Genomic DNA, 14,201 nt, shown 5'->3' on the forward strand with positions numbered 1-14,201 from the left:
GAAATAATACAAAATAAATAAATAGCATTGGATCGCTGTAATGTAATGCATGGACAGAATAATAACAAAGGTCATTAGCGGTTAGCCATTAGCCTTCGTGTAGGTGCGTTTCAACTTAAAGGAAGAAAATATGCAATAAGACGTAACAGGCTTGAAATCACGATGTTGTGGTAAAGCCCAAAAGCAACATAAACACAAATGTGTGCATTCAAAGTCATTGCACCGTTCGGGAGAAAATAGCGTCGGTAAGTGCTCCATAGGGGGCGCTCAACTCGGCCATAAAGGCTGAAGACAAACAATGTTGTTGGGTGATAATGTGATAATTGCTTTAATATCATATCTCCCCCGGGGAGGGGGGGGGGCTACTGTTTTTACTGCCATCCCAGGACTTTTATCGTTAGATTCCACCTAAACCTTCCATCCTGTATTATCAGCAGCTATAGTAGCTTTAAAAAAGGCTCCAGCGACGCCCTGTCTTGTTTTTGGATCGGCCAATCAGCGATCACAAAAGAGCGCAGACAAACACCCACGGTGTCGTCTGCCAGTCTGCGCTCAAGGGGAAGGAAAAACAAACATGGCAGCTGAAAAAAATTGTGATGTATAGGACGACGTCCAACCACAATAATAAACATATAGATAAATCAGGAACAAAACTTTATCTTTATCTTTGTAAAGGCGTTGATGCAGCGAAGGTCTGCGTGCCGAAGAAGCGGTCTGTCGATGGCATGCACACATCGCATGCGACACGGATGAGTAACAGCCTCCATGACGCGTTGCTTTATTTTGCACGGCTAATTCAAAAGGCGCCACTTTTTTTGGGGGGGGGAACAAGAAAAAAGAGCTGCCGACTGAGTGCTGCGTTTTTTTTTACCCTGCTTGTTGTTTAAGAGGCAGAAATGAACACTTTAAGGCCGAGGTGTGTCCAAAGTGCGGCCCGTGGCTGCTTATTATTGACCCGAGGCACCTTGTCCAAATAAAATCAAACACTGAAACAAGCAAAAACGTAAAATATTAAGAAAAAAGTCACCGTCACATTTAACACAAACAAAATAGGCCTTGCAAGTGTGCACGTTTTTTTTTATAGAATATGATGATAAATGTTATTTCAAATGTAGGAAAGGAAAAGGAAGAAGCAAAGCTTATTAAATCCGACCCCTCCATCTGGTACTTTTACAATCAGTAACTATTTGTTCACTTCCTGCTTTCCTCATATAATTTATTTTTATTTTTTTAACGTTATTTTATTATATTTTTTTTACTTTTATTTTTATGTAATTTTATTTTCCACATGTCCAAAAGGAGTAGGAAGAAGCAAAGCTTATTAAATCCTACCCCTCCATCTGGTACTTTTACAATCAGTGTAACTATTTGTTCACTTCCTGCTTTCCTCATATAATTTATTTTTTAATTTTTTTAAACGTTATTTTATTATATTTTTTTACTTTTATTTTATGTTATTTTATTTTCCACACGTGCAAAAGGAGTAGGAAGAAGCAAAGCTTATTAAATCCTACCCCTCCATCTGGTACTTTTACAATCAGTAACTATTTGTTCACTTCCTGCTTTCCTCATATAATTCATTTTTTTATTTTTTTAAACGTTATTTTATTATATTTTTTTTACTTTTATTTTATGTTATTTTATTTTCCACATGTCCAAAAGGAGTAGGAAGAAGCAAAGCTTATTAAATCCTACCCCTCAATCTGGTACTTTTACAATCAGTAACTGTTAAAGACTTCACTTCCTGCTTTCGTCATATAATTTAATTTTTTAAAAACTTTATTTTATTTTTTATTTTTTTTATGTTATTTTATGTTATTTTATTTTCCACGTGTCCAAAAGGAGTAGGAAGAAGCAAAGCTTATTAAATCCTACCCCTTCATCTGGTATTACAATCAGTAACTGTTACATTTGTTCACTTCCTGCTTTCCTTATTTTATTTTATTTAAATTAAATTAAATTAAATTAAATTAAATTAAATTAAATTAAATTAAATTAAATTAAATTAAATTAAATTAAATTAAATTAAATTAAATTAAATTTTAGTAACCGTCAATATAGTGATATATATATATAGCTGGTATAGGTGTTGATATCATTTTTCCGGCAAGTAGACCACATGGTGGCGCTGTTATTAATTTCATTTCCTCACACCGCTCGGCCTGCTGTAGAAAACAGCCAGTGTAACTCTGGGCCGTTTCGCCACATCATCACATAATTTGCTACAAATTTGAGTGAGACTGATTGAAAAACATGTCCGCCATCATGCCAAATGTCTCTGCAGGGTCACCCCCGGGACTAAGAAACCAACTGTCCTTTTATCTAATCATGACTTTGTGCATTTACATGAGCATCCATAGGCCACTAATGACAATTACAGTTTAAAGTTAACTGTCAACACAAATTTACACTTGTGTGTGTGTGTCTACTTCACATAAAGTTGTGGGAATGGGTACATTTTGAGTGACACCATGGGTGGGAGGGCATCGTATTTCTTTGTGAGGAAGCTTCCTAAAACAGTACGCCCAACGTGGGGCTCGAACCCACGACCCTGAGATTAAGAGTCTCATGCTCTACCGACTGAGCTAGCCGGGCCACTGAAACACTTCCCACCCCGTTTAAGCCTGTCATACGATGGTCCTCTGGTACCATATTGATAGTATCACATTAACATTAGCATCAGATCAGGAATATGATATTTTTCATTATCACATACTACAGCAGGTCAAGTGGTTAGCGTGCAGACCTCACAGCTAGGAGACCGGAGTTCAATTCCACCCTCGGCCATCTCTGTGTGGAGTTTGCATGTTCTCCCCGTGCATGCGTGGGTTTTCTCCGGGTACTCCGGTTTCCTCCCACATTCCAAAAACATGCTAGATTAATTGGCGACTCCAAATTGTCCATAGGTATGAATGTGAGTGTGAATGGTTGTTTGTCTATATGTTCCCTGTGATTAGGCCCTGGTAACAGGCCCGTGAAACAACCAATCAGAGAACAGCGCACTAGCATGTGCCACCTGTAAGTCATTCATTCATTCATTTTCTACCGCTTTTCCTCACGAGGGTCGCGTCGGGTGCTGGAGCCTATCCCAGCTGTCTTCTGCCGGATTGCACTGGTGGCCATGCAGCCAATCACAGGGCACATATAGACAAACAACCATTCACACTCACATTCATACCTATGGACAATTTGGAGTCGCTAATTAACCTAGCATGTTTTTGGAATGTGGGAGGAAACCGGAGTACCCGGAGAAAACCCACACATGCACGGGGAGAACATGCAAACTCACTCTGGTCTCCGAGCTGTGAGGTCTGTGCACTAACCACTCGACCACCGTGCAGCCCACCAATAAGACATTCATTCATTCATTCATTCATTCATTTTCTACCGCTTTTCCTCACGAGGGTGCTGGAGCCTATCCCAGCTGTCTTCGGGCGAGAGGCAGGGTACACGCTGGACTGGTGGCCAGCCAATCACAGGGCACATATAGACAAACAACCATTCTCACATTACCAGTAAGACAAGTAAAGTAAATGATTGTGTTTACACTGTTTACATATACATATAATACATGTAATAGACTGAAAAATGTATTGAAATAAAATAGTCTTTTGATTAAATAGTATGTAATAATAAGATCATCACATGGTTTGTTTGGTATCAGCTGATACTGACACTTGGGTGCATGATACTGGGCCTGATACCAAAAAAAAACATGTGATAACCTGTAAGTACACTTGTGTTAATTTTAAGTTTTTTGTTGTTGTCATGACAGCAGTGTGACAAAAAATGTTTTATTTTATTTAAATGAGAACTTTCATTCTGTTCCAATTTCTTTGAAACATTTTATTGCGTCATGAGCAAATTTTTTTTTTTTTCAATAATTCATGCTAATTCACGCCTGGCGAGACATATCCCTGATATGTTTTCAGTATGTTCCAATGGAATATGACCGTGTTAGCTAACCATTTCTTTCCCTGTCCTCGTTTTTTTATTTGATTTTCTCTCCTCCCTCCTCCGTGATGACAAGTCAAATAAATGGCCGTCTCTACCGCTCCGCATACCAGGCAGCAATCATCCTGCTGCCAGAGATCTTTTTTTACATTTTTTTATTTTTATTTTTAAAAGGGAGAGTTTAATAAAAATGAAAGTCTATTTGTTCCGCAGCCAGACGCTTGTCGCCAGGTGACCTGCTGGTGTAAATCTCTTGGGTGATGTCAAAGGAGGTGCCAAAAAGTGTACGCCCTGTGCCCCCGCCCACACACACACACACACACACAGATGGTACAATCAACACATTAAAGTGAAACATTAGACTACAGTCAGCATGGTGTTTCCACTTTAACTCCTCACATGACTCACATGAGCGTGTAATTGTGACGTGTCAACCTAACTATGCATCTACTTAGTGTATTTCTATATATATATATTTAAAAAAAACACTTATGGTTGCTGGGTGGCTCCCAAAATGAAAGCGCTTGTAAATCTGAGTCGCTAATGCGCCTACAAACGAGCTCCAGAAGTTATGGAAAAAACGGCAATAAAAAAACGTACCTGCTCCCGCGTCATGCCGTCCAGCTGAGCGTGCCAGGAGGCGGAGTCTGCGCGGTGATAGGCGGGGGGCGGAGCAAAGTCCTGCAGGATGACGGGGTCTCGCTCCTGACACAGCGAGGTCAGGTGACTGATGTACAGCTTCAGCTTGCTGCGGTTCTGGTCCAGATCCAGGAGAGGAGAGAGGATCTGGGAGTATCGGAAAAAGAACAATGAATGCAGGATTTGGGAAGGCAGTTCAGCTTGGTGGTCTGCAGATTTTTCAAAACATTAATGAGGATGTCATGGTAATGGTAATGGTAATGGTAATGGTTTAATTTCATTTGAACATGCATCAGATTACAATTGAATGCATCACATAATCAGTTCACAGTTCCACATGTCCAAAAGGAGTAGGAAGAAGCAAAGCTTATTAAATCCTACCCCTCCATCTGGTACTTTTACAATCGGTAACTGTTACATTTGTTCACTTCCTGCTTTCCTAATATAATTTAAGTTTTTTGTTATGAAAATTTTTAATTTTTAAATTAAATTAAATTAAATTAAATTTTGTTGCAACGACACATCATCAGTATGGTAAAACTAACCTGTCTCACGACGGTCTAACCCAGCTCACGTTCCCTATTAGTGGGTGAACAATCCAATGCTTGGTAATTCTGCTGATACCATGATTTAAATTAAATTAATATATTTTTTAATTTATTTAAATTTAAATGTAATTAAATTAAATACATACAAAATGTAATTTAAATTAAAAAAAACTTAAATTATATTAGGAAAGCAGGAAGTGAACAAGTTACTGATTGTAACTGATTATTTTTTAGCCTTATGCATTATTTTAGCTGTTTGAAGATGAACTATATCAGCAAGTTGACGTATTTGTGATTTTAGAAATAAGTAGTTAGTATGTTCTCTGTAGGCGGCATTATGAATTATCCTTACTGACCCTTTTTTGCAGTACATTTAGCCAGTGAAGATTGCTTTTATAGTTTAGCCCATATTTCCACACAATAAGTAAGATATGGTAGAACCAGAGAGCATCTTTGGCGAGTACGTCTGTAAAAACAGCCTTGCGTTAGCGGCAGAGGGGCGACGAAGTAGGAAGTCCGGCCCCCTCAGGCCTCAGGAAGATTAGTTGTATAGTTCGGGCGTAAAGTGTTTATAAGACACTTATATAGTACGGTTGGAACTCAGTAAAAGCACAGGCTTCAGTCATTCTTTACATTGTGTACCATTAAAAAAGTTCAAGACGATCCAGTTGTAAACACGACTGTTCCTTTAAATGTATTATTTATTATTTATGTTAAGGGATAGAGAATATTTGGGGTTGTGCTGTACACTTTAACAAGCCCACTGTGCTATCAAGCGGGGCTATGAAAGCATCTCAGGGGAGAAATAATTCCACGCCGCTGTGTGTGTGTGTGTGTGTTTTATTAGCCTCCCATGCCGGCCTACCGCACCCTGACTACGCTGTGAAATCACTCCAAAGAGAGACATTCAGCACGCCGACTGCCTGGATACATTTATTTCCCTACAACTCTCACACTATTCATTTATTGTCTCAAATATATATATATATATATATATGGTGAAATTACATTAAAAGGCCACTGAGGATGCATGCACACATTATATGGAGTGCATACAGCTTAAACGGACTGCATGCAGCAATAAGAGAGCCACTATTTTCATTATCAGTCGATCCAAAAATAAATAGCAGTACTATTTACATAAGCATCGGTGTATGCATCGGGTCTGCACTGGCTCGGACCAGCGATAGCCTGTCATCATGTGAGGTTATTTTATTTAAAAGGAAAAACACATTTACACGCCGTCCTTGTCTTTATTCAGCGACGCATCGAATACTTGCAGAGACCATTAAAAAGGCAAAATGCCATAAAAAAAAGGCCTCAGAATGCACATGCAAGAGGGCGCACAGGCACCCGGTGTTTGGATGTAATGTGCTATGGCAAATTACCCACCTCACACACCGAGGAGTGTGTGTGTGTGTGTGTGTGTGTAGCTACACGAGAACTTGTATTGGGGGAGAAAAGGATTGTTGCAAACCATGATCACCAACAACATACATGAAAATGTACAATGTAAATGATGATAGCATGTCAAAGTACTTTAAAAGCAATTACTGTAGTTTCTGGACTATAAGTCGCTCCGGAGTATAAGTCTCACAAGGCCAAAAATGCATAATTAGGTAGAAAAAAACATACATAAGTCGCTCCGGAGTATAAGTCGCACAAGGCCAAAAATGCATAATTAAGTAGAAAAAAAAATACATAAGTCGCACTGGAGTATAAGTCGCACAAGGCCAAAAATGCATAATTAGGTATAAAAAAACATACATAAGGCGCACTGAAGTATAAGTCACACAAAGCCAAAAATGCATAATTAGGTAGAAAAAAAGATACATAAGTCACACTGGAGTATAAGTCGCACAAGGCCAAAAATGAATAATCAGGTAGAAAAAAACATATATAAGTCGCATTAGAGTATAAGTCGCACAATGCCAAAAATGCATAATTAGGTAGAAAAAAACATACGTAAGTTGCACCGGAGTATAAGTCGCACAAAACCAAAAATGCATAAGTAGGTAAAAAAAACATACATAAGTCGCACTGGAGTATAAGTCGCACAAGGCCAAAAATGCATAATTAGGTAGAAAAAACATACATAAGTCACACTGGAGTATAAGTCGCACAAGGCCAAAAATGCATAATTAGGTAGAAAAAACACTTTCATAAGTCGCACAAGGCCAAAAATGCAAAATTAGGTAAAAATAAAAACATACATAAGTCGCACTGGAGTATAGTAAGTCACACATGGCCAAAAATGCATAATTAGGTAAAAAAAAAACATACATAAGTCGCACAAGGCCAAAAATGCAAAATTAGGTAAAAATAAAAACATACATAAGTCGCACTGGAGTATAGTAAGTCACACATGGCCAAAAATGCATAATTTGGTAAAAAAAAACATACATAAGTCGAACTAGAGTATAAGTCGCACAAGGCCAAAAATGCATAATTAGGTAGAAAAAAACATACATAAGTCCCACAAGGCCAAAAATGCATAATTATGTAGAAAAAAACAAAAATGCACAATTAGGTAGAAAAAAACATACATAAGTCGCACTGGAGTATAAGTCCCACAAGGCAAAAAATGCATAATTAGGTAGAAAAAAACCATACGTAAGTTGCGACTTATAGTCCGGAAAATACGGTATAAAAGAAGACAAAAGAGACACAAAACAATATATATGCACATAAATGGCGGCGCTACAAAATATGAATGAGTTATGGCAGCGATGATGGACAGTAAACAAAACCAATGTACCACAAAAAAGCATGTGACAGGAAGTGAATGAATGATGAGGAAGTGACACAGTGAGCGCATTCCCAACAAGCATGAGGATGCTCACCCTTCTGTACAAAGTGGTGAAGGGGGGGTGGGAATAAAAAGAAGGACCTGCTAGGCCCAAATGCCCTCCTCGTCGTCCTGCGAGTCCACGGGGGCAGCGTGAATCCAGAGACAGCAGTGAGTTGGGAGTGGGGGGTTAGTTTAGCGGGACAGGAAGTAGTTGCATTTTTTTGGCAGGATTGTTAGGATTCTAAGATTTAAAGAAGACGGCGGATGTCTCACCTGGTCTGGAGAGGGCTTGTGGTGGTTGGGGACGTCCACGTTGGGGGACGACACCTTCAGGTGGTCGTCCTCGTAGTTGTCCGACATCAGCTTCATCCTGTTTTGAGTCTGAAAGCACATATCAAAATGTTGTAGCGGCGGGGTTATATAGATTGTTGTCTTATTTTCTGTTGACAATCGCGCTCGGCATGTTAAAGCACTTGATCCGCTAAAACCTTGAACGTGCGCCATTAAACGCCCCCCGCCCCCCCCTTGAGAACAAAATAACATTGTCTTTTCCGCTTCCTATCTTTTCCCTTCCTGAGTCCCTCTCATCGCCTCCCTCCGCAGCCGTGTATCCTCTTTCAGCCGCCCCTCTATCTGTTTCCCAACTTAGCGTCATAAATCTCGATTTACGGCCAACCTTGGAGCGGCGAGAGAGTGAGACGTAAGAACGCTCTTGTTGGCTCACGGCACAGGAGAAAGATGACAAAAAGGCGTGAATGTAAATATCGATAAAAGGAGGGAAAAAAAAGAAGCGCCCAACGTGGGGCTCGAACCCACGACCCTGAGATTAAGAGTCTCATGCTCTACCGACTGAGCTAGCCGGGCTGGTTGACCCCAAAGGGGTCATGTAGCCAGGAATAGTTAGCCGTATTTCAATAACCCAGCGGCCAAAATGCGAGACAGCAGTTTTCCCTCATTGCTGTCTCTCCGGATTTTGTCTGTGACTGATTTCATGGATCTGCTCGTTTTCCGACTTTCTCTCATTCCCGATGTTGGTCTTTTCTCCGTCCTTGATCTTTATTTAGCCTTCCTTTTAATCATTGCATCCTTCCGTTTTGTCTTCATCTGTCATTTTCATGCTTTTTTTCGTTTCATTCTATCTTTGCATTTTCCTTCTTCCCTGCATTGATCTTTCCCAACTTCCAAGATCATCTTTTTTCGTTCTTTCGTCTTTCTAGTCCTCCTTACCTGATTCTTTTTATTTCCCTCCTTTCCAGCTTTGTGGTGGACGAGTGGTTAGCGTGCAAACCTCACAGCTAGGAGACCCAAGTTCAATTCCAATTCCATCCTCGGTCATACTGTTTTGTTTTGTGTGTCGGTTGCTTTAATGCTAATGCTAATGCTAATGGTTTAATTTCATTTGAACATGCATCAGATTACAATTGAATGCATCACATAATCAGTTCACAGTTCCACATGTCCAAAAAGGAGTCGGAAGAAGCAAAGCTTATTAAATCCTACCCCTCCATCTGGTACTTTTACAATCAGTAACTGTTACATTTGTTCACTTCCTGCTTTCCTACACTTCCTGCTTTCCTAAATAATAGAAAATGAATGAATGAATGATTATACAGGGGCACGGGTACTGCACGGTTAGCACGCAGGCCTCGCAGCTAGGAGACCGGTGTTCGATTCCACCCTCGGGCATCTCTGTGTGGAGTTTGCATGTTCTCCTCCCACATTCCAAAAACATGCTAGGTTAATTAGCGACTCCAAATTGTCCATAGGTATGAATGTGAGTGTGAATGGTTGTTTGTCTATATGTGCCCTGTGATTGGCTAGCTGGCCACCAGTCCAGGGTGTACCCCGCCTCTCGCCTGAAGATTTTTTCCCCCATTTCCTCACCTGATCCGCCCTTCCCCAACCATCCTCATTTACACCCCCCCTTTTAAGACAGCACAAATCATGAATAATAAAAAGCAAAAGGCAAATCAATTTTGGCCGTCTTTTGCCCCCTCCCCTCCATTTTTTTTTCTTAATTATCAGGAATGCTGACCCTGGCGCTATCCCTCCAGCTAAATCTAATCACATATTATTCCATTCCAACCGTTACAAAGAGTGAGAAACAAATGAAGCGGGGTGAGGTAGCGGGGGAAAAAATGCTGAGTTGTGGAAGAAAAAAAATGTATTCAACTGTGATAAGACGAGGAGGGGCGGGGGGGGATTGTAGATTAGATTATTGTAACATCATAGGGACAGTTATCGGTGTGCAAAGTTGCTGAGTCATGCTTGGATGTAAATGTTTGATTAACCTTCATGGCTGTGTGAGTTTAGCATTCCGTGTGAATTGTGTCATTGTGTGTAATAATAATAATATTCATTCATTTTCTATTGCTTATCCTCACAAGGGTCGCGGGGGTGCTGGAGCCTATCCCAGCTGTCTTAGGGGCGAGAGATGCGGGGTACACCCTGGACTGGTGGCCAGCCAATCACAGGGCACATATAGACAAACAACCATTCACACTCACATTCATACCTATGGACAATTTGGAGTCGCTAATTAACCTAGCATGTTTTTGGAATGTGGGAGGAAACCGGAGTACCCGGAGAAAACCCACACATGCACGGGGAGAACATGCAAACTCCACACAGAGATGGCCGAGGGTGGAATTGAACTCTTTAGTAGTCAGCAGTAGAACATAGGTTAGTTTCAAACAACCATTCACACTCACATTCATAACTATGGCCCGAAAGCCCAAGCCACCTTATTATCAATCAAAGAATTGCACCAGCAACCTTATTTTTTCCCACCCATACTTGCATTTTTATGCGGGGTACACCCTGGACTGGTGGTCAGCCAATCACAGGGCACATATAGACAAACAACCATTCACACTCACATTCATAACTATGGCCCCTAAAGCCCAAGCCACCTTAGTATCAATCAAAGAATTGCACCAGCAACCTTATTTTTTCCCCACCCATACTTGCGTTTTATATGGTACACACTTGTCGTCTCATTTTACTCACTCTCCGGGAGCTTTACTCTCGTGTGACACTTGCACGAGGAGGGAGCTAAAAATACGCCCGGCGGCCTCGACTCGCCCGGCGCTCACGCAAACATACACAGACGGGAATACTGAGGAAGTCTCAGCTGTGATCCATCATGGAGGGACTGAAAATTATGATACCACAGAGGGAGCGAGGCAGCGGGATGGGGGATGGAGACAAAGAGCGAGCCCACAACACCCCACTCTGTTCCCCACCCCACACACACACATATTCAGACAGTTGACAGGGACCACGTTTGAGACCCCTGATGTGTCATAAAGGACCTGCGAAAGGGACAGTGATGGAAAGTGATGTGTGCTACGATGGCGTTACTCGACACGTTTCCATGCTCTGGGGTGGAAAAACTGTATTTCCTGATTCTCGGAATTTTGCACGAATGGGCAAAAATTCCCCAACAGAAAGTAGTGGGGGCTGCACGGTGGTCGAGTGGTTAGCGCGCAGACCTCATAGCTAGGAGACTAGAGTTCAATTCCAATTCCATCCTCGGTCATCCTGTTTTGTTTTGTGTGTCAGTTGCTTTAATGCTAATGCTAATGCTAATGGATTTCATTTGAACATGCATCAGATTACAATTGAATGCATCACATTCACAGTTCCACATGTCCAAAAGGAGTAGGAAGAAGCAAAGCTTATTAAATCCTACCCCTCCATCTGGTTACATTTGTTCACTTCCTGCTTTCTAAATTAAATTTAATTAAAAAAACAATTAAATTATTAGTACCATCTGGTACTTTTACAATCATTAACTGTTACATTTGTTCATTTCCTGCTTTCTAAATTAAATTAAATTAAATTAAATTAAATTAAATTAAATTAAATTAAATTAAATTAAATTAAATTAAATTAAATTAAATTAAAAGTACCATCTGGTACTTTTACAATCAGTAACTGTTACATTTGTTCACTTCCTGCTTTCCTACACTTCCTGCTTTCCTAAATAATGGAAAATGAATGAATGAATGAATGATTATACAGGGGCTGCACAGCGTCGAGTGGTTAGCACGCAGGCCTCGCAGCTAGGAGACCAGAGTTCAATTCCACCCTTGGCCTTTGCCTGTTCTCCCCGTGCATGCGTGGGTTTTCTCCGGGTATTCCGGTTTCCTCCCACATTCCAAAAACATGCTAGGTTAATTGGCGACTCCAAATTGTCCATAGGTATGAATGTGAGTGTGAATGGTTGTTTGTCTATATGTGCCCTGTGATTCGCTGCATGGCCACCAGTCCAGGGTGTACCCCGCCTCTGGCCCGAAGACAGCTGGGATAGTCTCCAGCACCCCTCCCGCGCGACCCTCGTGAGGAGAAGCGGTAGAAAATGAATGATGATGATGTGATGGATACTGACTGATTGGAGGACATTAATTCGTGAGACAGTGAAGGCCTCATCCTCTGAGGGGGTGGAGAAGAAAAACCACCGATGCGTTTTGCCACGTTTATATCCTTCTTTGGTCCAGTGTGTGTTTAACTTTGTAAACATGCACCAGAGTGACGGGTGGCCTGCATGTGAGTTTGTAGTCTAGTAGAGATAAATCAACACCCATCGGTATGAAAGCGTTGTCACCCTGAGATTTGTTGGTGCGGCGAGGAGTGGGAGGGGTAAATCCTAAATTTACCCCTCGGTGGTCGGAAGACCGTGGACACATCTGGAGCGGGTTCCTCTTTGCCGTTTCGTGTTTTCTTTAGCTCTTTGTGTCATAGACATGTCTTCCTTCCTGTTCCTACCCCCCCCCCATGCGCCCCCCACATGTGTACAGTATGTCATGTGTATGTCACGCTTCCGTACGTCTTCCATCGTGCTGCTAAAATTCCTACCTGCTGCTTGAGTTCCTGCACCAGGCCGTCCTTCTCCCGCTTCAGTGCCGCCACCTCTTCCTGGGTTTTCTTCTTCTTGGATGAGGAGAGCTCCAGCAGGGCGATGTTGGCGTCTTTCTCACTGATGGCCGCCAGCAGAGCTTCTTGCCTGCACATATCATTAATAATGTTGGATCACTGTTGGCTAATTCACATCAACAATTCACCTCGATGAGTACCACACGTGAAGACCGTTGGGCCAATTCTGAGCCAGATTCCTTTCCTTTCTAACCAAAGTCTGCAAAGGTCCGACGATGTCTGATGTTACTAAAGATTAGCCTGATCGATTAGCTTGTGTTTATTTCCCCGACAGTCTGGGCCAACAATCATGTTCAATGTTGAGAGCTAAGATTCTTATGTGTGGGAAAATGTATCCCTTTCATCCATCATTTATATGTATTTACTGTATTTTCTGGACTATAAGTCGTTCCGGAGTATAAGTCGCAAAAGGCCAAAAATGCATAATTAGGTCGAAAAAAACATACATAAGTCGCACAAGGCCAAAAATGCACAATTAGGTAAAAAAAAACATACATAAGTCGCACTGGAGTATAAGTCGCACAAGGCCAAAAATGCATAATTAGGTAGAAAAAAAACATACATAAGTCACACTGGAGTATAAGTCACACAAGGCCAAAAATGCACAATTAGGTAGAAAAAAACATATGTAAGCAGCACTGGAGTATAAGTCGCACAAGGCCAAAAATGCATAATTAGGTAGAAAAAAAACATACATAAGTCACACTTGAGTATAAGTCGCACAAGGCCAAAAATGCACAATTAGGTAGAAAAAAACATACATAAGTCACACTGGAGTATAAATCGCACAAGGCCAAAAATGCACAATTAGGTAGAAAAAAAACATACGTAAGTTGCACTGGAGTGTAAGTGACACAAGGCCAAAAATGCATAATTAGGTAGAAAAAAACATATGTAAGTAGCACTGGAGTATAAGTCGCACAAAGCCAAAAATGCACAATTAGGTAGAAAAAAACATACATAAGTCGCACTGGAGTGTAAGTCACACAAGGCCAAAAATGCACAATTAGGTAGAAAAAAACATACATAAGTCACACTGGAGTATAAGTCGCACAAGGCCAAAAATGCATAATTAAGTAGAAAAAAACATATATAAGTCACACTGGAGTATAAGTCGCACAAGGCCAAAAATGCATAATTAGGAAGAAAAAAACATACATAAGTCGCATTGTTTTGGCTCATTGCTGCCGCTCACTGGTCAGTCCGGGTACTACGTCCGAATAAATGTGCGCTGTCTTCTATTGCGGTGATTCCCAGCTGGGTTGGCTGTGGCACCCCACCACCACCACCCCTTAATGACAAGCGGCGAACCAAACTGCAGACATTGTTAA

General features: G+C 41.0%; 1 protein-coding gene and 2 non-coding genes across 16 annotated transcripts in view; all 3 read right to left on the bottom strand.

Annotated features, from left to right (window-relative positions):
• Positions 1-14,201, bottom strand: part of LOC131132354 (ELKS/Rab6-interacting/CAST family member 1-like) — a 91,897-nt gene that overhangs the window by 4,093 nt on the left and 73,603 nt on the right. For 9 of the 14 annotated variants that reach the window (XM_058077916.1, XM_058077908.1, XM_058077909.1 and 6 more), the window contains 3 exons: positions 12,793-12,940; positions 8,206-8,313; positions 4,555-4,740 (listed from right to left, as the gene is read on the bottom strand). In XM_058077916.1, coding sequence (XP_057933899.1) covers positions 4,555-4,740; positions 8,206-8,313; positions 12,793-12,940 — 442 coding nt within the window. Of the gene's footprint in view, positions 1-4,554; positions 4,741-7,984; positions 8,062-8,205; positions 8,314-12,792; positions 12,941-14,201 lie in introns of those variants that run through there. The other 5 variants (XR_009130357.1, XR_009130355.1, XR_009130356.1 and 2 more) reach the window with 1 other exon arrangement.
• trnak-cuu (transfer RNA lysine (anticodon CUU)) lies at positions 2,523-2,595 on the bottom strand. Its single transcript has one exon. It is a non-coding gene; the product is annotated as a tRNA-Lys (tRNA).
• trnak-cuu (transfer RNA lysine (anticodon CUU)) lies at positions 8,724-8,796 on the bottom strand. Its single transcript has one exon. It is a non-coding gene; the product is annotated as a tRNA-Lys (tRNA).

This window comes from Doryrhamphus excisus, chromosome 7 (assembly GCF_030265055.1).
Source record: "Doryrhamphus excisus isolate RoL2022-K1 chromosome 7, RoL_Dexc_1.0, whole genome shotgun sequence".
In the NCBI taxonomy this organism is placed as follows: domain Eukaryota; kingdom Metazoa; phylum Chordata; class Actinopteri; order Syngnathiformes; family Syngnathidae; genus Doryrhamphus; species Doryrhamphus excisus.